Source organism: Sinocyclocheilus grahami, unplaced genomic scaffold (assembly GCF_001515645.1).
Source record: "Sinocyclocheilus grahami isolate Dianchi unplaced genomic scaffold, SAMN03320097.WGS_v1.1 scaffold144.1, whole genome shotgun sequence".
NCBI lineage: Eukaryota > Metazoa > Chordata > Actinopteri > Cypriniformes > Cyprinidae > Sinocyclocheilus > Sinocyclocheilus grahami.
This window is the reverse complement of record NW_015505323.1, coordinates 855,532-882,886: the sequence shown is the minus strand read 5'-3', so window position 1 is coordinate 882,886 and position 27,355 is coordinate 855,532. Positions and strand designations below refer to the sequence as shown.

Genomic DNA, 27,355 nt, shown 5'->3' with positions numbered 1-27,355 from the left:
ATTGAATGAATGTGAGTGGGAGTGTGTGTTTGTGGGTGGTTGCGGTGGGCTAAGGCACCCATTATGCTTTCGCGTCACATATAGTGTCCAACAGCGCCCATATTGGGCAGCTTAATCAACGTTACTGTGTCCTGAGGTTGGCCCCAAGAATTTGGGACACAGACACAGTTGGTTTTGTCCTGCTCGTTCTGAACTGACATGCAGCCAGGCGCGCTATGGTGACAAGGAGACTCACCAAAATTTAGGGTCCGGTCCTAAAAAAGAAAAAACACATTACACGGTGGCAAACTTTCCTCTGTGCCAGGGAACCTCTGAGCCGGACTCCCCACGGCACTGGAACAATCCCAGTGCTTAGAGTCTCTGTTCTCATGCGGCACTGCACAGGTTCTGAGTCATGACGTATTTACTGACAAAGCCGTGCGAGTTTTCGCACGAGCGCACCAGCAGCTCGGTAATGTACTTCTTGGTCAGATAAACCTCCTCTTGCACCTCTGACACTGCGTCTACTAGTTCTTTTCTCTCGGCTATTGGAATCATCGGAACTGTCCGTTTGGAGAGCGCAATTCAATTGGGATTTTTCACCTTTCCTGACAGTTTTTTCCAGAAGCACTGTTTCAGCATGGGGCGAGTCTGTCACCGAGAGCTCGCGCTCCTGCAGCTGCTGGGATACTTGGCTTGCCTGACGCGCGCGGACGGTGGGTTTCACTTGATGATCTGGGTGCGGTCATTTGTTTTACGCGCCTCTGCAATACGCGTTTATGCGAGGTGATGAATGGACGCGTGCGTGTGTCCAGCTTCCAAAATATTGGAGAGTTGTGTGAATGTCATATTTGTTCTTGGTGGTGTGTGTGTGTGTGTGTGTATATAAATGCATGGGTCAGTGGCCCATCTTTGTTTGTTCTATTAAGTTATTTAAAAGCACTTATAAAATCAGCTTATACAGATTGACTTGAATAAATTCAAGTTTTAATGATTTTATAATGCAACTAAAAAAAAGTCTTGGTGGTGTCTGGAAGCTCATTCAAAGATTTAAATTCTTGAGGAAAAAAAGATAAATGTTACTATTTATCAAATTTGTTTTTTGGGGAAAATATTAATAGTTAAAATAAGTTTGTCAGCGTCAGTACGATTTTTGAGAAAAATCACACATTCTCACCTTTTTAATGAACTATTTATTTCAAGTCAAATGAAAGAAAACATATTCATGACTGATATTAGTAAAAAAAAGAAAAAGAAAAAAAAAGGTCTACATGTTTTTTGGTTTGGTGTTATAGGCTAGACTTTTTTTCCTTTTAAGATTTTTCTATTATATACAGTAATCCAAACACAAAATAAAGCATCTATCCTGTTTTGTCCCATAGTTTTAGAGTCTAAGAGGCTCTTAGTATTATATGTTGAAATATATTAAAGTACACTTGACTGGCCTTTCTCACACATTAATGTTTGCTGTCATACATTCCTTTTGAGTTAAAATCCTTTAACTAAAGATCTAAATCATCCACCACAAACCCCTAATATCTTCACATCAGCATAACAGACTCATCAATATGACACTAATGAATTTGTAACAAACGATTGATAGATGACGGGTTGTTTGTGGTGGGTCAACTTGATTAGTCAGACTTCTGAACATGACTCAGTCTGGATACCTCACTGACACCAACCTGCTAACGTTATCTGTTCCAATTCAAATTGTTCCCAAACGATGATTTTAACTCATGTGTATTTTCTAGACATGGAGTTATGAGACATTATTGTATTATGAGCAAATAAAAAAATTTGTTTGGTGATATGCTCACTTAACCTCAGTTTAATATTTATCTAAAATTAGCTCAATTTCAGAAGGTTTAAAATAGCAGCTATTTTAATTCCTCTGTGTGAGACTGGGACAAACTAATGATGTAATTAAGAAGTTTCCTTATGCTTGTGATAAAAATTTATTTATGTTTGTACAATCTTACATTTCATTTATTTTATTTTTGGTAACAATGCCAAAGAAGAAACTTTTTGGGTTCCTTCAAGAACCTTTCAGTAAACAGTTCTTAAAATAAAAAATTTTCTTAGTGTGAAGAGCTTCTTAATAATCTAAAGAACCTTTTTTAATATAATCAGCTTTTTGTGCAATGGAACAGTTCCATGGATGCCGATAAAGAACCTTTATTTTTATTTATAAGAGTGTATGTGGAGTGTATTTGTATTTATTGCACATCTCTGTTTCTTTAACCCTCATTTGTTATAGCTTTACACTTTCACTCTGCCCAAAACACTGCTAAATACACTTTATATAGTAACTGACTTTATTCAGGGTATCCTGCCCTTTAAAATGGCCTTTTGACATACAAAGCTCTTTGGTGCTGTAATTCATACCATTCATACCCCCTGTACATATCAACTTGCTGTGGTTATATCCATGCATTCTCCTAATTTTTTTGATGTCCTTCTCATTTCCCCTGTTTGAGGTAATGTTTTCTCACTAATGTAATGTAAAATGTGCATTTAAGCTATTTAAGCTGGTTTATTTTTACCAGTCTCCCCATTAGGACGTGTGTTCTTACTGGAGTTGGAGAGTTTTTCAAAAGGTGTACAGGAAAAAGGGTTCGAGGCAGCAACACATGCCTGTATGGCTCAAGGGGCCCGGGTGGCATCCAGGGCTGACCTGCATCATGCAGTGTTGGAATGTGCCTTCTCAGCCTGCTCGCGTGGTTGGCTCTCCGGACCGAGCATTGGGTAAGAACATTCATTACCTGAAGAACAGATGCTGTCAATCAATGTGTTGATTTGTTGAACGGGCATTTTTTGAGCCACAATAATGAGATAGCTTGCTTGCGTATATCTGTGTTTTTCTGTGTGATTGCAAGACAGAGAGAATCCTACCTGTGAATTCATCCAGAACATTCCTATTTACACCTCAGGGCCTGAGAGAAATGGACCTGAGCTGCTGTGAAGGAACACATCAGCACCTTCCATGTGTTCATTTTCTGTGCTGCTCCATTGCTGAGGTGTATTACTTTACCACTGAGCACAAATCCCAAAATAATTATCACATCGAAAATGTGGTGCATATGTATTTAATTTTCAAATGAACAAGTGTGCCCAAAAAGTATATTAAAGAAATACATAAAATATAAATTGCATCACCTTAGATAACAAAATATCAAACCAAATGGCATCTGAAAACAGAATATTTTATTTTTATATAGTAAGAAATAATATATATTATAATAATATTTACTGCATAAAATATAGTATATTACATTGTATTATATATTATTGTAATATACATTATAATGTACAATTTGGTATATATATATATATACTGTATATATATATACATATATATACACACACACACACACACACACATATATATATATATATATATACTGTATATGTATGTGTGTTCAAAGTTTGGGTCAGTAAGATTTTTCATATATTTGAAAGAAGTCTTTTGTGTTCAATTTAAATACTTTTAATTTTTATTTTAGTATATTTTAAAATGTAATTTTTTCCTGTGATGGCAAAGTTGAATTTTCAGCATCGTTACCCCAGTCTTCAGTGTTACATATGATCCTTCAGAAATCATTCTAATATGATGATTTGCTGATCAACAATAGTGGTGCTTAATTCCGTATGATACACGTTTTTTCAGGTTTTTTGTGAAGCATAGACATTTCAAAAGAACAGCATTTGTTTGAAATAGATATTTTGTCTTTACTGTCACGCATCAGTTTAATACATCCTTGCTTAGTAATTAGTAAGTATTACTGAACTTAACATTTTGAACAATAATATATATTTACTTACAAGAAAAAAAGGAAATGGGGTAAGAGAAATAAGCTTAATTCAAGATATATTGTTTGTTCTAAGCTTCCAATAGGTCTGGACTACAAAATTCAAAGCATTCTGTTGTTATCATGTATACATTTGTGAAAATCTTGTTGAAAATCACTTGCATCTGCAAGTTTTGCCAAAAGGAGTGGCCTTCCCTTCAGAACAACCTATAGATTACACATGGATTTCTCGGACGTGACACATAAATGACATACATGTGAAAATCTACCTCAGTGCAGCTGAGGTTTAATCACTAATCTTTGACACAGGGTGTTTCCTAGTAACTTAACACTGTCTCAGGAGAGTTTGGTAAGACTCAAGCAGTCTGGTTGTGGCTTGAGCCCCCCTCTGCACCCGCTCTGACATACCCACATGCTCATAATTCTGATTAAGACCTAACAGCTGAGTGCTAAAAGGTGAGGTATACTTCCCTCGCAAACATTTAGAGGAATGTCACTAAACGAATTGGGACAAAACAGACAGACATTCTTGGTTGTAGATATGCACGGTATATTCAGCAACCTTGACTGACATCTTGAAGTCAAGTTTTAAATAATTGATTGTTCTGTTTGAAATAATTGTAAAGTTATTATAAATGCAAACGTCACATTCTATATTAATGCAGCACATCGCTATGTTGCTTGGCAACTGCGAACATCCTACAGTTAAAAAAATTAACAATATCACTTGGTGCAAAAGCTATTTATTCTGGTGATTTTTAATACATCTAATTTGTTTAACTGTTTGATGAAAACTGGTGTCTTTATTGATTCAATGTTTCTAATTGTTGATTAACTGTTGATCACTATTATATGGTTTTTAGGTACTCTGTTTTTCATTGTCTACAAACACCACTTTTACCTATGGTAAAATCACTGTAATGCAGGGGTTTTCCAGATTTTTGATGCCAAGGACCCCAAATATTATGAGTTTCTTGTGGCTTATTGCATATTTGAATCACTCTCGCATTTTTGTTCTAACAGACACACAATCAAAGAGTGGTACTGGCCGACACAAGCTTTAAAAACATACACACGCACGACAGAAAACAGACCTGTGATGTAAATTTATACAAACACTGGAGACATTAGCAATGTGAGGAAGATATACTCCATAAAGTGTGTGTGTGTGTGTGTGTGTGTGTGTTGAAATAGTACATGAGCTGCCTATGTAAGCAGAATTTAACAGTGACATCAAATCTGTTGCCTTAATAAAGGAGAAGACAAAAAATTGAGAAAGAATTCCTCTAATTTACTTCCAACTTGCTGTCATGTGATTTCAGGACTACAGTGTGCAGCGGCGTCCCGGGGAGTTTGAGGCCAGTTGATGTGCAGTTGGAGAATTTAACCGCGGACACCGAGAGACTGGGCGTGTTCTGTGTGAAAGAGAGCGGTCAGTTTTAAATCACTGGAACAAAGAAACTCGAGAAGGGGACTGTGTTTTTTCACTTATGAGGGATCATGAGGGACTATTTCAGATACTTTAGCCTGTTTCATACCGCATGTGAAAGCAGAAGAGCAAAAGTGTGAGTAGAGTTTCAACACCAACACAGGAGTTTTCAAACCATTTATGCCAAGGACCCCCAAATATGATGATCTTCTTATGAGAGACTCCTGTCATAAAAAATAAAAGTAGCTATGTATTTTCAAGTGTAAAGACATTTTTTAGTGTGCATATAAAACAATTTTTGTCCTCACATTTTCTCAAAGTAAAAACACAACAAACAAATCTGACTTAATCCAGACCATTTAAAGGAACACCACTATTTTTGAAAATAGGCTCATTTTCCAACTCGAGTTAGACAGTTGAGTTTTACTGTTTTCAAATCAATTCAGCCGATCTCCGGGTCTGGCGGTAGCAAGGAACTTTGGGTGCATGGGTGCTGCAGGCGCAATGATATTACGCAGGGCCTGAAAATAGTCCCCAGCTAGGTAACTTCCAATAAGCCTATTTTCAGGCGCTGCGTAATATCATTGCGCCTGCTGCACCCATGGTACGGCAGTAAAGTTCCTTGATTATTACACCGGAATGAGAGTATAGTTTCTAGCCATATCGGCCTAGAAAATCGCAACTTTTCATTTTCCGTCGGTCTTAGTACACGATGTAACTACAGAAGAGTCAAGTTTTAAATAGGAAAAATATAGAAACTCTTTGGTCATTTTTGAGCGAGATGCTAACGGTCTAATCAGATTCAATGATCTATGCTAAGCTACAGCTAAAAGTGCTACTGCCAGACCTGGAGATCGGCTGAATGGATTCGAAAACGGTAAAACTCAACTGTTTAACTCTAGGGGAGTTGGAAAATGAGCCTATTTTCAAAAACAGTGGAGTGTTCCTTTAAGGAGTTTATGGCTAGTTTGGGATTTGGAGTAATTGCAGTGCTTCTAGTAAATTCATGTAGATTATATTTCACTACCATCAGGTTGGTAAAGATTCTCACCAGCCATACATCCTATAACTATGATATAATTTATGACTGGATTATAAAAGGATTTTTCAGTATATTACCCCAGAAATTACTTTTCTTTTCTGAAGCTATCTGCAATTGCAGAAATGCTGTTACAATGTGAGCAAGTGTGCAGTGTGAAACAGACTTTATATGTAATTTATCCTTTTCACTTTATGCATTTTTCTTTTATAATTTATGACAAACTCTTCTCCTTCATGACTGACCTTGTTCCACTTCCCTTTCATCCACCAGATGCTCCATGTGGGCAGCCACCTTCATTCCCACACTCACATCTGCAGGGGAAAACTGGGCTTGACCTAGGGGATGAACTTCTGTATGCTTGTGACCCAGGATACAAACTGCCCAATGGAGATATGGCCTTCAGCCTGCTTTGCGACAGTTGTGGAGATTGGTACAGCCTTGTGCAGCATTGCATCAAAGGTGAGCTGCGAACACAATGATGAGATTTTAAAACCAAAAGAGCCATGTCGAATATGAGACAGAGGTTCCAAGATACTCAATTCTTGTGGTTCAAAGTGTTTATTTGGCTTTTGGGTGTAGCTGTGTAGTCCTCAATATGTTTTATTTGTTGCAGATGATCCTGAAGGCCACATCGACAATGAAGATAAGTTCACAGATGGCCATCTCCTTGAGAATCCGAGGGAGGAGCATCATATTTCTTTGAATCCAGGAGGAACACAGTCCACTGATCATGAAGTAGAAGAATCCTCTCCTGAGCCTGAGCGGAGAGTCATGTCTGAGGAGGAGAAAGAGAATGATGAAGATTCAACAGTATCAATAACTGAACCTCCAGTGTCTCAACTCAGTCAGAAGCATATGTTCTGGTTCCCTTCAGAGGCCTTCCAGGAAGAGAAGGAGCAGCCAGGTATCACCACTGATTCCTCCTCTATTAAAAGCCCCAATGAAGACAAGAGCCACATGATGGTCAAAACAACCTACAGCCAATCTGGTCCTGACATGATCACAGAGAAAAGTGACTATCTGACAGATCCTCCAATCAGTGAACCTGCCAGTCCTAGTGTCGGCGGCACAGACGAGTCCTGGCTAGATGGATACCCTGTTACTCAGGATGAAGATAAAGCTGGAGGTGAGTCGACAGGGGAGGCGGGGCCAGAACAAGGTGCGGAGTCGGAAACAGAGACCTTGACTGGCGACTCAGAAGTAGAGGTGTTTGAGGATGAAACCAAAAACCCTGTGGAAGAAAAGACGGGGGGTTTGATTGACAACCCTGAGGAGGAAGAAGATGGAGAAATGAAAAAGGACAAGATCCACAGGAAGGGAGACGAGGAGGAGCTTGGTAAAGGGACAACCAGACTTGAAAAGGGAGAGTCTGTTGTAACACCTTATGAGGAAACAACTGAAGGACTTTCAGAAGATGAAATAGGGAAAGAAACGTACACACCAGAGGAAACAGACTCTGATGGATCCAAAACATTGGGGTTTGATGGTCTTACTGATAGTCCAAATGGTGTGGAGGTGAAGCCCACCACCTCCATTACTCAGATCACACCCAGTCCAGATGATATTGCTGTACACAAGTGGCCCATGCCATACACACCAGCTTCTGCTCCTGAAAATGTGAGTGCCAGTCAAGGCGGGTTGGGCCCTGAGAAAACATCCACACCTTCTGGGATGGTACATCTGGATGGTACACCTGATTATATCACCAGCATGCCCACTCCTGTCATTAAGGATCCATGGGAAACCATTGATGACCACTTCCTGGAGCACATCCCTGTTCATGTCCCAACTGAAACGTCTGAAAATCGGAGTGTGATGGAACATGGTGGAGATCACAGCCTGGATCAACAGGACCAAGCTGGAAAGGGTGCTTGTGCAGAAGACCCCTGTCACGGTTCAGGCCGCGGGCCCATGATCGCAGCCATTATCATTGGCATCGTAGCAGCAGTAATGGGTGTGGTCTTGGGGGTGTGGTGTTATAAAAAGAGGCAACAAAAGAGCTCGCACTATCAGCTTAATGGAACAAACAGGCAAACACAGTGCATTGAATTACAACAGACTGTGTGAGAGTCATACAGATCCTAATAAAACCGCACAGCTTACATGAGCATCCACACAAAGCCATTCATGTGTGAACGTTACAGTCTATGTCCACCGGGGCTCAAAAAAGTGAATTTGAAATCTACACTCTAAAAAATGCTGGGTTGTTTCAACCCAATGTTGGGTCAAATATGGACTAACCCAACTGTTGGGTTAAATTTAGGTTACATTTTTAAATTAACTTTTTAACCCAACAGTTGGGTTAGTCCATATTTGACCCAACATTGGGTTGAAACAACCCAGCATTTTTTAGAGTGTATCTATCTATCTATCTATCTATCTATCTATCTATCTATCTATCTATCTATCTATCTATCTATCTATCTATCTATCTATCTATCTATCTATATCTGTCTATCTATCTTCTAATTTTCTAGTAAAACTACAGTTATTTGAAATTTAGTTCACCTAAATTTGCCTAAATTTCAAGAATTGCATTGCATTAAAAACCATTCTTAATTCAGTTCTGAATGCCACACAACCCTGACTTTCATAAGGAGTGTGTCTGTGTTCAACACTCCTTATTTAGGTAGTATTTCTACATAGCTGTGGAATACTAATGAACCAATAAATTACTTTGGGGGGGAAATATCCGCTTTAGTCTTCTTTGGTGTCAACATTGCTGCGAGAGCTTAAATAGGCTTAAAAAAAAATTCCTTCCTAAAATAAGACTGCAAACATTTGCGTAGTGTTGCCAGGTGTTTGTGTGTAAGAGCAGCAGGGCCAAGCCTGATATCACAAAAGAGGGACATAGTTTCTGTGTCTATACTATCGTTTTTACCACAAACGTATTTCTGTTTTACCATGTTTTCTATTTCTTTATATTTTCATTGTATTGTGGATAATTGTTGTATCATGAATCAGATGTCTTCTCTTGCTTTGGACGGACTGCATTGGACTGCGGGTCGGTGCATGTGTGTACATGGTGCCCGTCTGTCCTTGTTAACAGATTTGTATGTGTTTATAGTTTTGTCCATTATGAGTGAGCGTGTGTGAAAGAATCATTGTGACTTTAGCCTATTTTGGTTTTGAAAGAGAGCAGTCAGTTAAAAGAGAGTGTGGTTGAACTCAATATTCTCTGTGTGCTATTGAAAGTTTCCAGCTTGCAGACAGGTGAGACATTCTGGTCAGAGGAACTGAGGGTGAATTCTGATTGGCTTTCAGCTCATACAGACCTAGAGTAGGTAGAAAAATAGCTTTCATCCCTAAATTTAGAATACAATGAGCATTTGTTCATTTCAAACCTTTTTCCTATAAATAAGTGAGTTTCTTGGGGTTGAACTCAGGACTCAGAAAGATTCACACTCACAGACAGGTGAGACATTCTTCTCAGAGGAACTGAGGGTGGATTCTGATTGGCTTTCAACACGTTTACAGTTTGTTGAGTTTCAGTTTCTTTAAAAGATATGTAGTACTATAAAAGTTATATCATAGCAGACTATTTTCTACATATATTTTCCCAAATATCTCATTGATGTTCAGTGCAAATTTTTTGAACATGTTTTGTACAAGATATTCAGTCGACTTCAGCGATGTTTATGAGGCATATTTATATCATGTGTATTATAAATGTAAAAAAATTAGAACTAGTGAATTAAAACAAAACAAACACAAATCAGTTATGTCTAAATCTAAATAGGTCAAACATATTTAGCATAGTTTGCTATTTTTAGATAATATTAATAATAGGTAATGAAGTGTAGTAAAGCGATTTATTTCTAGGTGTTGTTAGAGCAAATGTAGCATTTTTTACATTGTTTGATTTAATTATAAATGAAGAAAAGTGGAGTAAAACTTCATGAATTTTGCAGGGTCGTTTGTAAGAATCCATTAATGATTGGCTGACAGTATTAACATTATCTAACTGTTTGGGTATTTTTGGTTGTTGGTTGTTGCTCTTGTATTGTAATGTTTTCCAGCCCTGACATCTCTATTTAGTAGAGAAGCTATACGGTCTTATTTACATTAGCCATTTAGTGGACGCTTTTATCCAAAGATACTTACAAATGATGAACATCACAAGTGATTTATCATACAAGAGCCAAAAACACTTGCATTTACTTACAAAAAAAAAGCTATTTTCCAGTCTTAATGCAAAGAATGTTAAAAAAAAAAAACGAAAATTTTTGATCAGGAAATAATTTCCAGTTGGCTGCTGTAGATATATTTAAATCTACAGTGTTAAACACATGAACTGCTTACCATAAAATTGGTCATTTACTATTTGTGGGGTAAACCATTGGCCATTGGAACTATTTTATTTGCTCTGATCTCTTCTGATGGTTATATTCTGAACTGTAAAGTGTTTTTATTGTGATAAGGAACTGTGAGATTTCATGCTCTTTGTTCATTTCAATTCCATTTGAAGCTAAAACTGCTTGGTAATATCAACATTACACTGTAACAATGTCGGTTAGATGTGGGTATCTGACTAAACATAGCTGTGGAATACTAATGAACCAATAAATTACTTTGGGGGGGAAATATCCGCTTTAGTCTTCTTTGGTGTCAACATTGCTGCGAGAGCTTAAATAGGCTTAAAAAAAAATTCCTTCCTAAAATAAGACTGCAAACATTTGCGTAGTGTTGCCAGGTGTTTGTGTGTAAGAGCAGCAGGGCCAAGCCTGATATCACAAAAGAGGGACATAGTTTCTGTGTCTATACTATCGTTTTTACCACAAAACAAAGACGAAACACTCAGAAACACTCCTGCATACAAATACTCACACAGCGAGAGAACAGAGACTTATTTAAATGTGTTTGAACATGGAGTATCTGTGCAGTTTATCACACCATAGTAGGAAAAACCCACAGAGAAAAGGAAAGAAGGAGTGGGGGATGAGGAACGAGAGATGTGGAGGGAGTTTGGAGTAAAAAACGACCGTCCACATGCACTCTTAAAATTCAAGTGTTTTGCTTAAAGTCCAGTGTTTAGTCTTTTGCTATTATATTTAGTCTGAAGGTTTACTGCTTTTAGGGGCAGGAAATTCTGGTTCAGCCTTTGAAAATAGACAAGTTTGTTTGATTTCTTCTATGCAGCACCATTTTACACATATTTTGAATAACAGCCAAGTGAACATTTGTGAAGTTATCAACAACATATTAGTACTAACATTTGGTCCACACAGATTATGTGAGGCTTGGCATGACCAAAAAATTGCTAAGCTCAAGATCTTAAAGTAAGTCAGTTCTTCTGAAATGCCCAAAACACAAATTCTCCACCAGAAGGAGGATTGTACAAAGACAGTGTAACACTTTAAGTAACAAAATATGAATTAAAACAACACAGATGTAGAAAATGACTGATAAATCAACCAGTATTTCACAGCACAAAAGTGGCGAGTTTTCATCCACGTTATTTATTACGATAGCATCTGCATCTATAACAATCAGCCAAAAAATTAATTTTCAGTGTTTCACCAGTTCTTGCGGCTCAAGTCTACCTGGATATCATCATGGTATCCCTTCTGGATTGCTATTTGGATTTTATTTAATGTAGAGAAGCAAAGTTTAATAAAACAAAAACACACATTGTTTTCTCTAAGATACAGTAAGTTGACAGGTTGATTCAGATTTATAATATTTTGGCTTGTGGTGCATGTGAAAAAACCTGTATTTACATGTGTAAATATAAGTACATATTATAGTACAGATGTGTACAGTAAAAAGATATCAACACTTCCAATCACCAACCCCTAAATAAATACAAGAACAAAAATTGTACAGGAATGAGAATACCTTTATGGTCTTTTTCACAATGTTTTTATTTCAGTGCAAATAAAATCGTTTATTCATCCTCAGCATTAAGATATTCATCAAGAAACTCTAAGACTTCACCCTGAAAGAGAAAATAGTTGGAGGAAGAGTTAGAGAGAATGGAGTTTTATTTTAATTTAATCTGCTTCTTATTCTGCAATCATGGCATCGGGGTTATTATAGTTAACTAAAACTAAAACTTTAAATTGTTAATAAATAAATAAATAAATAAATAAATGTTGACTCAAATTAAATAAAATGTTTTTAAAAGATTAAACTTATTTTATTTCAGCTAGTTGCCAAAGCAAAATGTCTCATTTTCATTTAGTTTAACTTGAAAAAATATTGCAAAAAATAAAAAATAAATCTCGATACAAAAATAGCACAGCACTGTAATTAAATAATCATAAAAAAACTTTCATTTATCAGCCACTAGAGGGCGGTGTGAAGTAGTAAACGGCTCAGAGTGAATCAGTAAGCATAGTGCTCACCCAAGTGGCCAAACAAGCGGTCAGCACTACTCCGAATAGTTGTAAAACAGCTACATTTGTGAATATTCAACAAGCATTCAAATAACCCACCACCAACTCTCAGCTCTCACCTCATCATCTGGCAGAAACTTCTGTTTGGCAAATTCTAGCATCTGCAGCTGTAGCGTCGTTTGATTGTAGTACCGTACTGCTTCCTGTCATGTGAGAATGCATTATGAGTACAACATCGAACATCTAAAAGAAAATAAATGTGTTTATTCATTATTTACCATGATCTGAGACACCTACCGCTCTAGGAAAGAAATCCTCTTCAGTGAGGCCAAATTTTTCTCTATGGTACCGATAATAATCTACATTATTCTTCATTACCTCATCACTGGGATCAAAGAGCATGTAGCTGGCCACACACGGTACAGCGTTCTTCAGATCATTCACTGAATGAGAATGAAGGAGAGAAACGTTTGAGAAACATTTGAATGGAAGTGAATGTTTCATATGTCAGTTTTTCACATTCATGGTTTACATAAGTAGTTTAAACAGAGAACTTTCTTGACTTACATTTATAATAAGCAAACTGGAGGTAGTGGTACATGGTTGCAACAAATTTCTCAACAACAAATCCACCTACAACCGGCGTGAGCTCGCTCTCACAGTGAACCTTCCTCTCCAGAACCTCTGCGTAATGATCTAAAGACAGAGAAACAGACATGTTGTTATGTTTCAGCTAAAGTTACAAAGGATCTCAAGGGCAGACATGACAAGAGCAGCAGGTATATGCCAACCTGCAATGGATGGGTAAAAGTCTTTGAAGTCTTTGATCTGTCTGGATCCCTCTGACGCGGCGATGCACTCATCATACACCTTGAAAAAGTCTCTCAGTGCCAACTCCATATCTGACACTGACGTTCTGAAGTTATCGCCATTGTATGCCCGCACGGCCCGAATGAACAATGTCTGAATAAGAAAAACCCACATTAAGCATATGTAACTGTAAACTACAATACTGTTTATTACATTCAACAGACTTATTACAGTTGCATACGTTACCTGAGCTTGCATTGCATAAATGTAAACATATATTATTATAGATTCATATTATATATGCACTACCTTTTAAAAATTTGGAGTCTTGAGATTTTTTATGTTTTTAAAAAGAAGTCTCTTTTGCTCGCCAAGGCTGCATTCATCTGATCAAAATTACAGTAAATAAGTAATATTGTGACATTCTTAAAATGTAAAATACCTGTTTGTAATTTAATATATTTTAAAATGTCATTTATTTCTGTGATGCAATTACAGTATGTTGATTTGGTGGTCAAGAAATATTTCTGATTATAATCAGTGCTGAAAACAGTTGTGCTGCACAATATTTTTTTCTCAAGATTCTTTGACGAAGAATAGTTCAAAAGAACAGCATTTATTTGAAACAGAAATATGTTGTACAACTATAAATGTATTTTGATCAATTTAATGCATCCTTGCTGAATAAAAGTATTAATTAATCACACTGTCCCCAAACTTACCGTTATGTGTATTTCTGCATATCATTTAATAAACATTTGTCATTGTAAGTAATATTATCAGCATATCTGAAAGAAATATGTCATTTGAAAACTAACATGAATTTCAGGATTTCTTAGTATTTAGTTTGACCCCCATCTGCTTTAATGGCAGCAGCTCTCAAGCTGCATTAACAAGAGGATTCAAATGAGGATTTGATTTCTTCTTATTCGGCGTTTAGTGTGTGGGGTCTCACCTCATATGACTTGGTCTCCAGATCTTTCATATGTTCATCAGCTCCAGGTAAACTCTTGTAATAGTTCATGTTCCTCTTCATCATCTCATCATCAGGATGCTTTAGAAGAAATGTGTACGCTGCAGATACAGCTTTGGCCAAATGATCACTCTGGAATAATTCATAATTATCAATTTTGTCAGATATTTCCAAACCAAAACTCTACACATAAAAATATTCAAACAAATCATGGTACTACAATGGTAAAACCTCTGATTTTTAGTATGTTATTCTCTGAAGTAGGCCTTCTTTAGAATACCATGCAGTGCATGCACTTTAAAATGTACCATGGTACATGAATAAGGTAAACATTCAGTACCATGGTATTATTACTATGTTATACCGTCTACATTTAAAAAAGTATCAAAATGCGATGTAAATTTCATGTTTTTGACATGGTATTGTGGCAATACCATGAAGCATTTTACACATGTACTTGCACATTATGTACTTTGAAATGCCATGTATTTTGATATATGGGTATATGGTTCAGTACCATATTACCATCTAATACAATCTATACAACAAAAAAAATCAACCATGGTACTACCATGTTTTTCACTGTGAACCATCTGAAGTTCTATAATCTATTACCATGTTACAGTATTGCACAACACTCATTTACCCTTAAACTTGCTTTATAAATAATTGTAGAGGCAATGAGTGAAAGTTAATGTTTAGTAGTGGACTCACTTTGAAGTAAGCAAACTGCAGGTACTTGTAGGGCTCCCGTTTCTCAAACTCCTCGATGGTTTCACGGCTGGGAAGCGTCTGTCTGAAGGCAGGTAAGCCCTGCTTGCACCGCTTCAGACACTGAGCTCGCTTCATCACATTACCGAAAGCGTGCAGCTCGGGGAAGTCGCTGAAGCGCGTCTCGTCGTCGAGGCGCACCGTGCTGCAGTTGAGGTTACAGAAGGCCTCGCTGTCCCTGAGCAGTCGGTACAGCCGGAGACTCATCTCCAGAAACTCCACGCTCTCGGACCACTTCTCCTCACTGTACTGGTCTAAAGCGTGTCGGTACGCCGAGTCCAGGGGCATAAGCTCGTGCCGTGGGAAACTACGAAAGTTGTATTTCTCATACTGCGCAAGGACGCAAAAAGTAAAACAGAATAAAAGAAATGCAAACCTGGGGCAGTGCGATGAGGAGGCCATGGTCCCGTATGGGAATCCCAAAGTACGCAGGAACGTGACAGAACAAAACCCGCCCGCCCCACAGCCTCTCCACGTCCCCAAAGTCCGTCAGAACGCACCCTTCCCCCATGCAGCTCAAAAAACATTACAGTGATTTACTAAAAAACGATGTTTACTCTTCAAATCCCACCGGTAACATTCACTTTTAAGTTTGAAGGGTCTAAGAAAGACACAGAGGCCTATACAACTATGAAAGTTCATTCTGTCTTGTTTTGCGAACATTTTACATGGCTGCCGTAAATAGTTTAAACCAGAACGGTTTAATTCCAGTTTGTCCCTCTAAGATATTTGTGTCCAAACTCTATACAAGAAAGCATGTAAAATATGCCATCACATGGATAATTACAATATCTGCTGTGTATATATCATATACTTTAAACTATTCTAACATTATTCACATTACAAAAGTATAGACTGCAAACTAAATTGTTGTATTCATTAAAAGGAAACTAAAATGAATGGATGCATTTGGGTGTAAGAAGAATTAGTAATAACATATAATATAATATAATATATGCATTTATCAAAACGTACTTCACTATAATAAGGAGACATATGATGATCTGATCTAATAAATATAAAGTTAAAAAAGGCCTGTTGCACTGCTCGGCGAGCCCTCTATAATTACACGCTCATAAACCCCCATCATAAAGCGCGAGCCGCCCCTCTCTGTGCCACGTAGAAAGCATTCCAGCCTCCAGGCCTGCATTTCCGCATTTTCCCTGCAAAACGGAGCCCTTTCCTGCGTATTCTCCATATAAAGTGACACCGGAGCCATAGGAAGCAGTTCGAGGGAGTTTCAGAATCCGTCCACCACGTCTACACACTTCCCTTCTCGACTACAGCGAGCGAGAGGGTTTGAGGAAACTCCGACAGCAGCAACGAGCCCTTTGCAAAACACAAACGGAAGATGATACGGTTATTGGTACAGATGATTCTACCGGCTATCCTAGTGACTTTCGTGGCGTGCAACGCGCCGCCGGTACCGTTAGATGACATCGTGATAGAGAAGACGTTCACTCCGGAGCGCTGCGACCGGATGGTCAAGTCAGGAGACTTTGTTCGGTATCATTACATCGGCATGTTCCCTGATGGAAAGAAGTTTGACTCCAGGTTAGTGCAAAATGCATGTTTGACTTCCATTGTTCATCTTCTCACCTGGCCTAAAGCTAGAGTTTGCAGTCTGTTGAGCTCACAGCCACGCAGTCAGAGCAGATGGGCCTTGCTCAGTTAGCATAAACATTTAGTGCTGCAAAAGCACATTATATACATTTACAACTGGTTTAGAAAAAGTTAACATGTTGTAGATTTTAATATGGAATGATTGCATATGTGAGTGAATGAATAGCCTACATGAATGAATGTACACGTGACTGAGTGAACCAATGAATAAGCGAATGAATGAATGAATGAAGTATGGTGAATGACTGTAATTTTCATATGAAATAAAAGGACATACCTTTTTCAACCTTTTTTTTAAAGTATGTTAATAATTTTTTGCCTACTAAAATTTCGAATCTCAAAGTTGTAAAAAAAAAAAAAGATTATTGGAGTATATCTTACAAGAAAATACTGTTTTAGTCTTTCTAGTTTCTACTTCAAAATTTCAAATGTAATTTAGTGTGTTACTTGCTGTTTCTTTGTAATTATTTGCTAAATTTACTAGCAGTTTGAGAGTGAAAATTATTTTACCAACAAATAGTTTTCACTGTAGATTTAATGAGGGCTATCGCGATTCGTCGACTTTATTCAACTATTCGATTAAAAAAAAAATCCTCGACTTCATTTTGCTCGCGTCGACTAATTTCAGTTCTTTGTGCCCTTCATTTGTAGCTTGCGATGCTTTAAAACTGGGTCTATTAGTGGTTATCATTTGTTGAATACATCACTGCCTGCGACAAATGAAATAAACCTATAAACGTATCTGTGGACTTTTTTTCTTTCTTTTTTTTGTATACTGGTGTGATGACCCATGTCTTAACTTACCTCGTTCAACATTCTCCATGCTGTCTGGTTGTAAACTATGATACAATCATACAAACATGTTGCTGAAATTTCTTTCTTTTTTTCATGTTTCCAATGTAAAATAGTTAAACATTTTTACAAACAAATGTAAATTTACCAATTAAGATTAACACAAGGTTTATGGTTCCATTTGCACAGTGAAACCAACAATCCCAGAACACCTGGATGATTACAGCTACAGGTTTCCAATAGTAGCACAGATCCAACTACCATTTCAATTATTTATTTTTATGCTCTTCTGTTACCTTTTAAGTTTTAAAACTGTCATCTTCATTTTGTTTTAAAAATATGAATTCAATAGTGATTCACACTCAAAATCCAGGAAAATGTTAGTCATGGAGGATGGGATTAATAAAGTAAAGTTTTCCTGACTTTTGAGCATGAATCACTATTGAATCCTTGTTACAAATTAAAAAGATGTATGCACCAAAACAAGACAACATAGGAGACAAGAGAGTGTGATGTTAACGTCCTTGTAGAATCTGCTGTATAAAAATGACATAATAAAGCTAAAAAAAACTAAAACAATTCTACACTTGATTCTGGCATTTAATACATTACATTAATATTCAAAAGTTTAGGATTACTATGAATTCAACGAACTGAAATCAAAGTAATTGACAACTAAGTGTGCTGAATGTCTGCACTCATTCAGTCAGCGACGACTGCACAACACGTGCAAACTAATGAAAACATTATAAACGGTTACAAAATGATGAACAAATGTAGTTTAGGCATAGGTTTGTGCAACGCTGTAAAATATTTACCTTTTTTAAAATATCCCATTAAACCAGCTGAAATACAAGGAGCGTGAACTGAAATTCTCAGTTCCACCTGGTTCCACGCGCATGTCCGGGAAACTCATGAATATTCATGTATGCCCCGCCCACTGAAACAGAAAATCTCGGAAACCGAAAATCTCCTAACACCGGCAAAATACCGGAAGTGGCGCATTTCATGGACGAGAATACATAAAACACATTATTAGACTGTTTCCCAAGGCTGCATTATATATTAAACCCATTTAAAAATCTTAATTAAGCATAATTGTGAATTCACAAACGCTACGATTTAATTAAATTATTATATGCGATGCAGTTCTAATACAGTATATGCGCTTTAATTATTTACATGCGTGTAGATGAAGTACATGCGTCACACAGCGGCTCCGTTCACAGTAGCTCCACAGGAGCTGTTATCATGTACATGTGTGGAGCGGCTCAAACTCCATCTCTGCATGTTGTTGTGAGTCTGGGCTTATTATAACGTTCATCTGGGAACGCAACATGCGCCATTTCATCAGATTTGTAAGGTAAATCGTTTATAAATCTACGCAAACGCAGGAGAATACATCGCGGTTTCAAAAGAAAAGCTCAAACCCTCACTCTGAGTTTACACGTTTTGATGTCCACATATTCATTTAATTACAGTGGCTATAGTACTTCTGTCCTAAAGAAATAGCCAAAGATGAAAGATTAAATGGACATTTGAATGAAATGGTGCTTGGTCAATATTAAACAAGGATTAGATCGCACAGCAATGTGTAAAAATAATCATCAGGCCGTTGGCGCCCTCTGCAGGCCTTTGTCGTAATGCGTAATGTACATCAGCTCTATTGTTTATAATACATTGTAGAAACCATATGATTTCTTGCTTTTGATGCTGTATTTTAAGTCATTTTAAAGGCTATTGTTCACTTACATCTATTTTTATTACCACAAAAAAATTAATTATAATTATAGAGCCCTATGAAATCCGTTTTATTTCCAAATTCATTTTTTTCCATTTTCATTTTTCTATACTCTGTTTTAATGCTTAAATTAATTTGTATTAATCAAAAAGCCTGTCTAATTAATTGAGTTTTACAGTTTTATCTTTACCAAATTCTGTTTTCTCCATTATTTTCTGGATTCCATTTTAATGGATTTTTCTCCTAAATAAATTCTGGTAAATAACATTTCTGTTAAATACTCCTTTAAAAAGTGTTTTTTGATTATAATTTTATTATTAGTAGACTAGAACATGTGGATATGTTGTCATTCTTAAACTATAATACTGAACTTTGATAATAATACTGAATTGTAGATTTTTTGAGGGAAATTAATCGTTTAGATTAATCGATAAATTAGTCTATAGATTAGTCGAAATAAAAGTCGTTAGTGGCAGCCCTAGATTTAATTGATTTAAGTAAAATTTGAAAATTATTATTGCATTATTTTTTGCAAATGTATTATTGCACAAAATTATTATTGCACTAACCTCTTTTAATTTTAATTGAATTGAATTTCTTATGAAGAAAGAAATCTTCTTTTTAAAGACACATTTACATGAGAAGCAAACTGTAAGATGTTTAATGTAAGAAAATGATTTAATTATTTGCCAAATTATTTAAAAAATATATTCTCTAAAAGCTCTTAATATCTTACAAAATGTTGCTTCTCAAAAAAAAATCTGATTTTAAGGATGTTTTTACTGAAAAAAAAATTAAGAATTATTTTTGCAGTGTAAATGTTTGTTGATTTGTGTGTTTGCAGTTATGACCGTGGCACCACCTATAATGTGTTTGTTGGTCGGAAGCAGTTGATCGCTGGAATGGACAAAGCTTTAGTGGGCATGTGTGTTAATGAACGATGGATGATCAAAATCCCTCCACAGCTTGCCTACGGAAAGGACGGTTATGGTAAACAGACTTTTAAAAACACAGCTCTCTGTTTACCACTTCATGCATGAATGTCTATCAATGTAGGTGCCATCAGTACATTTACAATTAAATAGGCACATACCACTAGGTAGCATGCTAATGCGTAAAACTCACTGAGACCTACAATGCCCATTATCCTCCTGAACTCCTGCTGAGTCAGAGGAGCATGACATCTCCATTTGGAGAGAGAGGAGGGGGGAGTTGAACAGATGGGGGTGTGAACTCCCAAAGGGAGTGAACGGAAGAAGAATTTTGTGCCATGTCCACTTGTCAGAACTAGTAGTGAAGTGTGTGTCTGCCCAATTCAGCTGCAGGAGACACAAACAGATGTGTATAGTTTAATTGCACATACATACAACAGACTTACATTATAAGTAATCTCAGACACATTAATCTCATGATCAGCTCTTTCAGTGAAATACAAAATACACAGGGTGGCAAAATTCCCCTTGCACAGTTTTATTGTAGTGAGTTGTAGTTGTAGTGAGCAAACAACAACTAATAATGCAGCCTTTATAGTAAACACAAAGACTAAAGCATTTATTGTCCTTCTTTAGAGTAGCTGGTTTTAATCAGGCTTCAGTGGGCAGATTTCAAAGCTGCCAAGCTGGTTTGGTTTTTATTTCTCACAGTATTTTTATGTCATTCTTTGTCAGGTGACATCATCCCCCCAGATTCCATCCTTCACTTTGATGTGTTGATGTTGGACATTTGGAACACAGAGGACAAAGTGCAGATAAAGACCTACCACAAGCCAGAGAGCTGTGTCCGCACTGTACAAGTGTCTGATTATGTCCGTTACCACTACAATGGTACACTGCTCAATGGCACGCTGTTCGACTCCAGGTGAGATGAGTCATGTGGACCTCAAAAATAGATAGATATTTTTTGTAACTCACATTTTATATTGAATAACTTTTATAAAACTTTTTTTTTTCTATGCCAACAACAATAGTTCCACAGCCGCCGTGTTATAACAGCGAGGGAGTGATCGGACGTTTACGAATAAATAAGTTAGCCCAATGATTTAATGACTCATTAATTTGAAGTTATATTAATCAGCCTTTTTTTGAACAAGTCCTTTGAATGAAGTCGTCAATTGACTCATATAGACTTTCACATGTCGCCACCTACTAGTGTAACCATGTAACATCCAGGAAGAGCCACAAAAAATCCCTATCATTAATGACAGCCTGTAACAGAGGTTTATTTGTTTATTTAAATAAAACAACTATTTAAATAAAAAAAATAGGATTGCAATAAATAGAATAAAAAAATTGATTACAAGTAATAAATAAAAAAAATAGATTAAAATACATAATTAATACATCTAACAGTAATATACTGAGTATAAAAATAATAATACAAGTTAGAAACAAAACCTTTTTCAAAAAATATTTGACACATTTATAATATGATTTTTTTTTATAGAATTAAAAGTGAACGTATTTCTGAATTTTATGCATATTCTGATTCTTTCATTTGCAGTCACACGCGTTTGCGCACCTATGACACTTACGTGGGGATTGGCTGGCTCATTGCGGGAATGGACCAGGGGCTTTTGGGAATGTGTGTAGGAGAAAAACGCATCGTCACCATGCCACCTTTCCTTGGCTATGGAGAGAATGGGGATGGTGAGAGTCATTTTATTAGTAATATATACGAACAGTGCATGCAAAATAAGCATTACAACATCCAGTTATCTCCACTCACAGGAAGTGACATCCCTGGTCAAGCCTCTCTGGTGTTTGATGTGATTCTGCTGGACCTTCATAACCCTAAAGATGAAATCACAGTAGAAGTGCAAAGCCTTCCAGATCACTGTCCACGCAAGAGTGAAGTAGGAGACTTCATGCGTTACCATTATAATGGATCCCTGTTGGATGGCACATTCTTTGACTCCAGGTAAAAACCCTTGATTTGAACAGATTTTTTTTAAAAAGTTATATACAGTGCATTTATGCTTACATTTGAGTTTATGTTTCAGTTACTCAAGGAATCGCACATATGACACTTACATCGGTAAAGGCTATGTGATCGCAGGAATGGACCAAGGACTCCTGGGCGTGTGTGTTGGAGAGCACAGGAGGATTGTTATCCCACCTCACCTGGCATATGGAGAAGAGGGCACAGGTGTGTGCTGATCAGTCCTTTTATTTCAAAAGAACACGAGGTTAACTTATCTTTGTATTAATCTCTTCTATCTCCTCATACAGGAACTAAGATCCCTGGCTCAGCTGTGCTGGTGTTTGATGTCCACATTATTGATTTCCATAACCCATCTGATATAGTTGAGATCACCAGTGTGAAGCCAGAGAAATGCATCTACAATGCAAAACGTGGTGACTTTGTCAAATACCACTACAATGCCACTCTCATGGATGGCACTTACATCGGCTCCACGTGCGTTGCAGTTATACATTTGTGTATCATGTTGTTTTGGCATGTTGTCTAACTTAACATTACAAATATTTGATTATGTTATTGCTTAGAAATGGGAATCAAAATGAATGGTTTATATTTTAAAAATTGTTTCTAACTAATTTGTGTTTTCCACTGTGTCTGTGTGTATCTGCAGGCAAACCTCTGGTAAGACATACGATGTGGTTCTGGGGGCTGGACAGGTGGTCATTGGCATGGAACAAGGGCTTATAGGAATGTGTGTCGGAGAGAAGCGCAGGCTAGTCATTCCACCTCACCTTGGCTATGGAGAGAGGGGAGTAGGTAAGACATCCTCTCAAAGACACACACATTTTAAATATATATCAATATATTCATTTGAAAAATACAAATATATTCATATTTATGTTAAATAATTATATCATAATAAATAAAAATATTTAAATATAATAATATATAGGCAAATGTGTTTCACAAACTTTAAGTACACTACTTGCTTTACATTGAGATATATTTTACTAAAAGTAATGGATTTTACTAAAAGTGAACAGTGAATCTAACTGATTCAGTGTTCATCCAAAAATGAAAATTAGTCCTTAAATTACTCACCCTCAAGACATCCTAGGTGTATATGACTTTCTATTTTCAGATGAATCCAGTCAGAGTTATTTTAAAAATTGTCTTTGATCTTTCAAGCTGTTTAATGCCACTCAGCGGATGTTGCATGCATCAGTCCAAAAGAAGTGAATAAAAAGCACCCATTCATAAAAAAAAAGTGTCTCACACGGCTCCGGGGGGGGTAAACAAAGGACTTCTGTAGCGAGTCGATGCGTTTTTGTAAGAAAAATATCCATATTCAAAACGTAATAATCACTTTAATGTAGCTTGCGCGTTCGTCACTTCTGAGCAGCGCATGCGCAAAGCCGAACTCATACGTCATCAGCCTGGAACTGCTTCCGTATACAACATTGAGCGCAAGCTAGATTAAAGTGATTATTACGTTTTAAATATTGTTATTTTTCTTACAAAAATGCATCGATTCGCTACAGGAGGACTTTGTTCACCCCCCCCGGAGCTGTGTGAGGCACTTTTTATTAAGGATGGCCGCTTTTTATTTAACTCATTTTGTACTGATGCACTGCAATGCCTGCTGAGTGGCATCAAACAGCTTGAAAGATCAAAGACAATTTGTTATATAACTCCGACTGGATTCGTCTGAAAGAAGAAAGTCATATACACCTAGGATGACTTGAGGGTGAGTAACTTATGGGCTAATTTTCATTTTTGGGTGAACTAACCCTTTAACTACTAGTTTGTGATACACCCACCAGAGGGAGCCAGAGTAAATTCTTCTAAAAACTACTTGGCTAAACAAACGATTTAGGTGCCTATATATTGATTTTCAGGGAGGTTTTTTGCTGACCACAGAGTAGTATACTACTCTTACTATTTTTGCCATGTCTTTCTATGGCAGTAATAGTAAGAGTATTATGCTAATATAGGGTTCCCAATTCAGCATTTGTCTTATCAAACAGCATAAATTTTAATGTTTATTTTAATGTTTCAATTATGTAACAAAGAGGGATGTACAGATGGTCCACAAAACAGCAACTCTACACCAGTTTGTATAAATATAGTTCAAACCTCCATATTTCCAACAAAAAAGAGATTAAGTACTATTTCTTGCTCAGATGGTGAGGTCCCTGGCAGTGCTGTGCTGGTGTTTGATGTTGTGTTGGTGGACCTGGAGGAAGGTCTTCCTGAAGGCTACATGTTTGTGTGGAACAGCGATGTCTCACCCAATCTTTTCAGTGAGATGGACAAGAACAAAGATGCACAAGTGGACATTACTGAGGTATATTGTTTTATACCACGAGTGTGTGCTTAGCAATACATCTCCAAAATGTTTATTAAGCTAATTGCTCCACTGTCTGTCTCTTTACAGTTTTCAGATTACATCCTGCAGCAGGTAAAAGAGGGCAAAGGTCGTTTGGCACCTGGTTTTGACCCCCAACGCATCATACAGAACATGTACGATAACCAGGACCGCAACAAGGATGGACAAATCACAGAGGATGAGTTTAAACTCAAGGCAGATGAAGCAGCCTCTCATGATGAGTTATGAGGCTGGACTCAGGGATAAAGGGTTGTGATTGGTTGTGTCTTGTGGTTGAATATTTTAAATGGGAAGGGTATAAAGATACTGAATTTGTCAGTGAAGTGTCACTCAGTGATGTTGTTTACTTTAGATGTTTGTCTGAGAGGTGTGTGCATGTATGAGTGTGCATAATTGTGTTTATATCTGATTTTTGTACGGGTCTTTGAATGTTTGTAGGAGTCTGGAGTGATACAAATGTGCAAAACATTACTTTGTAAAAAAAATCCCTTAAATAAACACATTCCAACCCCCAAAGTATTATTTCACTATTTTACTAAATCAGAATTTTATTAGAACCTGGAAAACTTGCTTTTCACAAATCATGCTCATAGTACTATGACTGATGTTCTTTTAACTCAATTGTTTCTTCAACCTAATCTAAGTCAACAGAAGTTAGGGAAAAACTTGTAGCTTCCTCTTAAAAGTGAACAGCTGCAAAACAACAGGTGTTACATAATTTAAGGTTTTAGCTTGTGGATTGACAAACTGAAATGCAATATGCTGATATTGATGAACTTTTGAACTTTAAATGTCCATTCTGACATGTTCCTGATAATGTTCTTTCAGACTTAGCAAATAGGAATAGCACTAAAACAGTCACTACATGGCTCAATGAACAATGCATGTATATCCTATAGCATGAGTGTCTGTGTCTGCCTGGTGTTTTTATAATCCTTTGAACGTGTGTCAGTGTGTGTTTAGTAGGTGTGGGATGATAGAGACTCCAAACTGGAACTGACTGTAACAGACATAAGCAAAATGCATACACAAATTAAACTTAAAAAAAAAAAAAAAGTCAATTGAGAACAAAATACATAAGCATTGCTGTCCCCAATTTCAAAACTTTAAATGTCCATTCTGACATGTTCCTGATAATGTTCTTTCAGACTTAGCAAATAGGAATAGCACTAAAACAGTCACTACATGGCTCAATGAACAATGCATGTATATCCTATAGCATGAGTGTCTGTGTCTGCCTGGTGTTTTTATAATCCTTTGAACGTGTGTCAGTGTGTGTTTAGTAGGTGTGGGATGATAGAGACTCCAAACTGGAACTGACTGTAACAGACATAAGCAAAATGCATACACAAATTAAACTTAAAAAAAAAAAAGTCAATTGAGAACAAAATACATAAGCATTGCTGTCCCCAATTTCAAAGTTAAAGGGATAGTTCACCCAAAAATTTAAATGTGATGTTTATCTGCTTACCCCCTGGGCATCCAAGATGTAGGTGACTTTGCTTCTTCAGTAGAACACAAACAAATATTTTTATCTCAAACTGTTGCAGTCTAATCAGTCTTATAATGGCAGTCAATGGGCTCCACATTTGAGAGTAAAAAAAACATACACAGACAAAACCAAATTAAACCCTGTGGCTCATGACTATACACTGAGGTCTTAAGACACGAAACGATCGGTCTGTGCAAGAAACTGAAAAGTATTTATATAATTTTTAACCTCTGATCCACCGCAATGTCCAACTGTCCTGAGCGCGTTGGTAGATGAATTTTGAATGATTTTTTTTCTGTGCAGAGATCACTTGTAATCAATTATTAGTCTAAATATGATCCACTGTCTTATATTGTGATACTTGCTTTTTAGTCCCATTCCTGTGGTAACTCTTGAAAGACAATCCAGGACAAGACACATCTCAAAGGTCAATTTACATTTCAGATTATATTATATGCTTGTGAAATACGTGCTACTGTATGTGAGACATTTCTAATGTTCTTGCTTTGAACAGAATAATGCAGCAGAAGAAAATTGTCTTAAAGGTAAAATAAACTATAATGATAGGCAAATCATCTGATAAATTACGGTTGACAAAATATACAGTAAATTATTCTAAACTCTTCTCATTTAATTTTTCCTTCACGCCCCAGAAAGTGTTGGAGAGTCAGGGGACGTAGTACGGAAGTTCTAAGCGGCCATGCATTATTATTTTTTTCCTTCTTGTTTTCTCGTTATAACGACTTAATTTTCTCGTTATCTCGACATAACGGGAGTTGTTTTCTCGTTATAACGACTTGATTTTCTCGTTATCTCGACATAATGATATTATGCCTCGGGCAGCCACCGGCGGTCTCTCCGCTTGTTCCTGGTGCCCGATCTCCTCAGCACCGCGACCCCCCTCAGCAGCGAGGGCTCTCTGACAGCGTGTCCCTCCTTCCTCCCGGGTTTCGGCACCAATGTAACAAAGTTCGTCACTCGTCACAATAGATATGTTAAAGTTTACCTTCTCCCTGACAACACATCACGCAGTAAGAAAAAAAACTGCAGTGAAGAGGAAAGCATTAAATCCAGTCTACGATGAAACCATGAAAGTCAGTTGTAATTAATTTATTATTTCACAAATTATTTCTAAGCATTTAAAATACATTATCAAACTTGCAATAGATATGTTAAAGTTTACCTTCTCCCTGACAACACATCACGCAGTAAGAAAAAAAACTGCAGTGAAGAGGAAAGCATTAA

General features: G+C 36.9%; 3 protein-coding genes and 1 long non-coding RNA gene across 5 annotated transcripts; 3 read left to right on the top strand and 1 right to left on the bottom strand.

Moving 5' to 3' along the window:
• Positions 1-550: 550 nt before the first annotated feature.
• On the top strand, positions 551-8,414 carry LOC107591670 (sushi domain-containing protein 5-like). The gene is made up of 5 exons (XM_016280891.1): positions 551-695; positions 2,529-2,727; positions 5,114-5,223; positions 6,533-6,721; positions 6,876-8,414. The coding sequence occupies exons 1-5, from the start codon at positions 620-622 to the stop codon at positions 8,327-8,329; spliced, it is 2,028 nt and encodes a 675-aa protein (XP_016136377.1). The 5' UTR covers positions 551-619; the 3' UTR covers positions 8,330-8,414.
• A 3,268-nt stretch (positions 8,415-11,682) lies between these two features.
• On the bottom strand, positions 11,683-15,648 carry LOC107591617 (cartilage-associated protein-like). 2 transcript variants are annotated; one of them, XM_016280825.1, is made up of 8 exons: positions 15,098-15,648; positions 14,366-14,515; positions 13,392-13,563; positions 13,168-13,296; positions 12,979-13,043; positions 12,898-12,901; positions 12,720-12,803; positions 12,124-12,200 (listed from the first exon to the last, which is right to left on the bottom strand). In XM_016280825.1, the coding sequence occupies exons 1-7, from the start codon at positions 15,554-15,556 to the stop codon at positions 12,724-12,726; spliced, it is 1,059 nt and encodes a 352-aa protein (XP_016136311.1). In that variant the 5' UTR covers positions 15,557-15,648; the 3' UTR covers positions 12,124-12,200; positions 12,720-12,723. The 2 variants fall into 2 exon arrangements, with proteins under 2 accessions (XP_016136310.1, XP_016136311.1); XM_016280824.1 differs by having other exon boundaries at positions 11,683-12,200; positions 12,898-13,043.
• A 625-nt stretch (positions 15,649-16,273) lies between these two features.
• LOC107591616 (peptidyl-prolyl cis-trans isomerase FKBP9-like) lies at positions 16,274-25,127 on the top strand. The gene is made up of 10 exons (XM_016280823.1): positions 16,274-16,708; positions 20,155-20,300; positions 20,978-21,167; positions 21,810-21,955; positions 22,037-22,226; positions 22,309-22,454; positions 22,538-22,724; positions 22,900-23,045; positions 24,413-24,576; positions 24,667-25,127. The coding sequence occupies exons 1-10, from the start codon at positions 16,506-16,508 to the stop codon at positions 24,844-24,846; spliced, it is 1,698 nt and encodes a 565-aa protein (XP_016136309.1). The 5' UTR covers positions 16,274-16,505; the 3' UTR covers positions 24,847-25,127.
• Positions 25,128-26,496: 1,369 nt separating this feature from the next.
• Positions 26,497-26,786, top strand: LOC107591681 (uncharacterized). The gene is made up of 3 exons (XR_001609896.1): positions 26,497-26,537; positions 26,625-26,655; positions 26,764-26,786. It is a non-coding gene; the product is annotated as an uncharacterized lncRNA (long non-coding RNA).
• Positions 26,787-27,355: the final 569 nt, after the last annotated feature.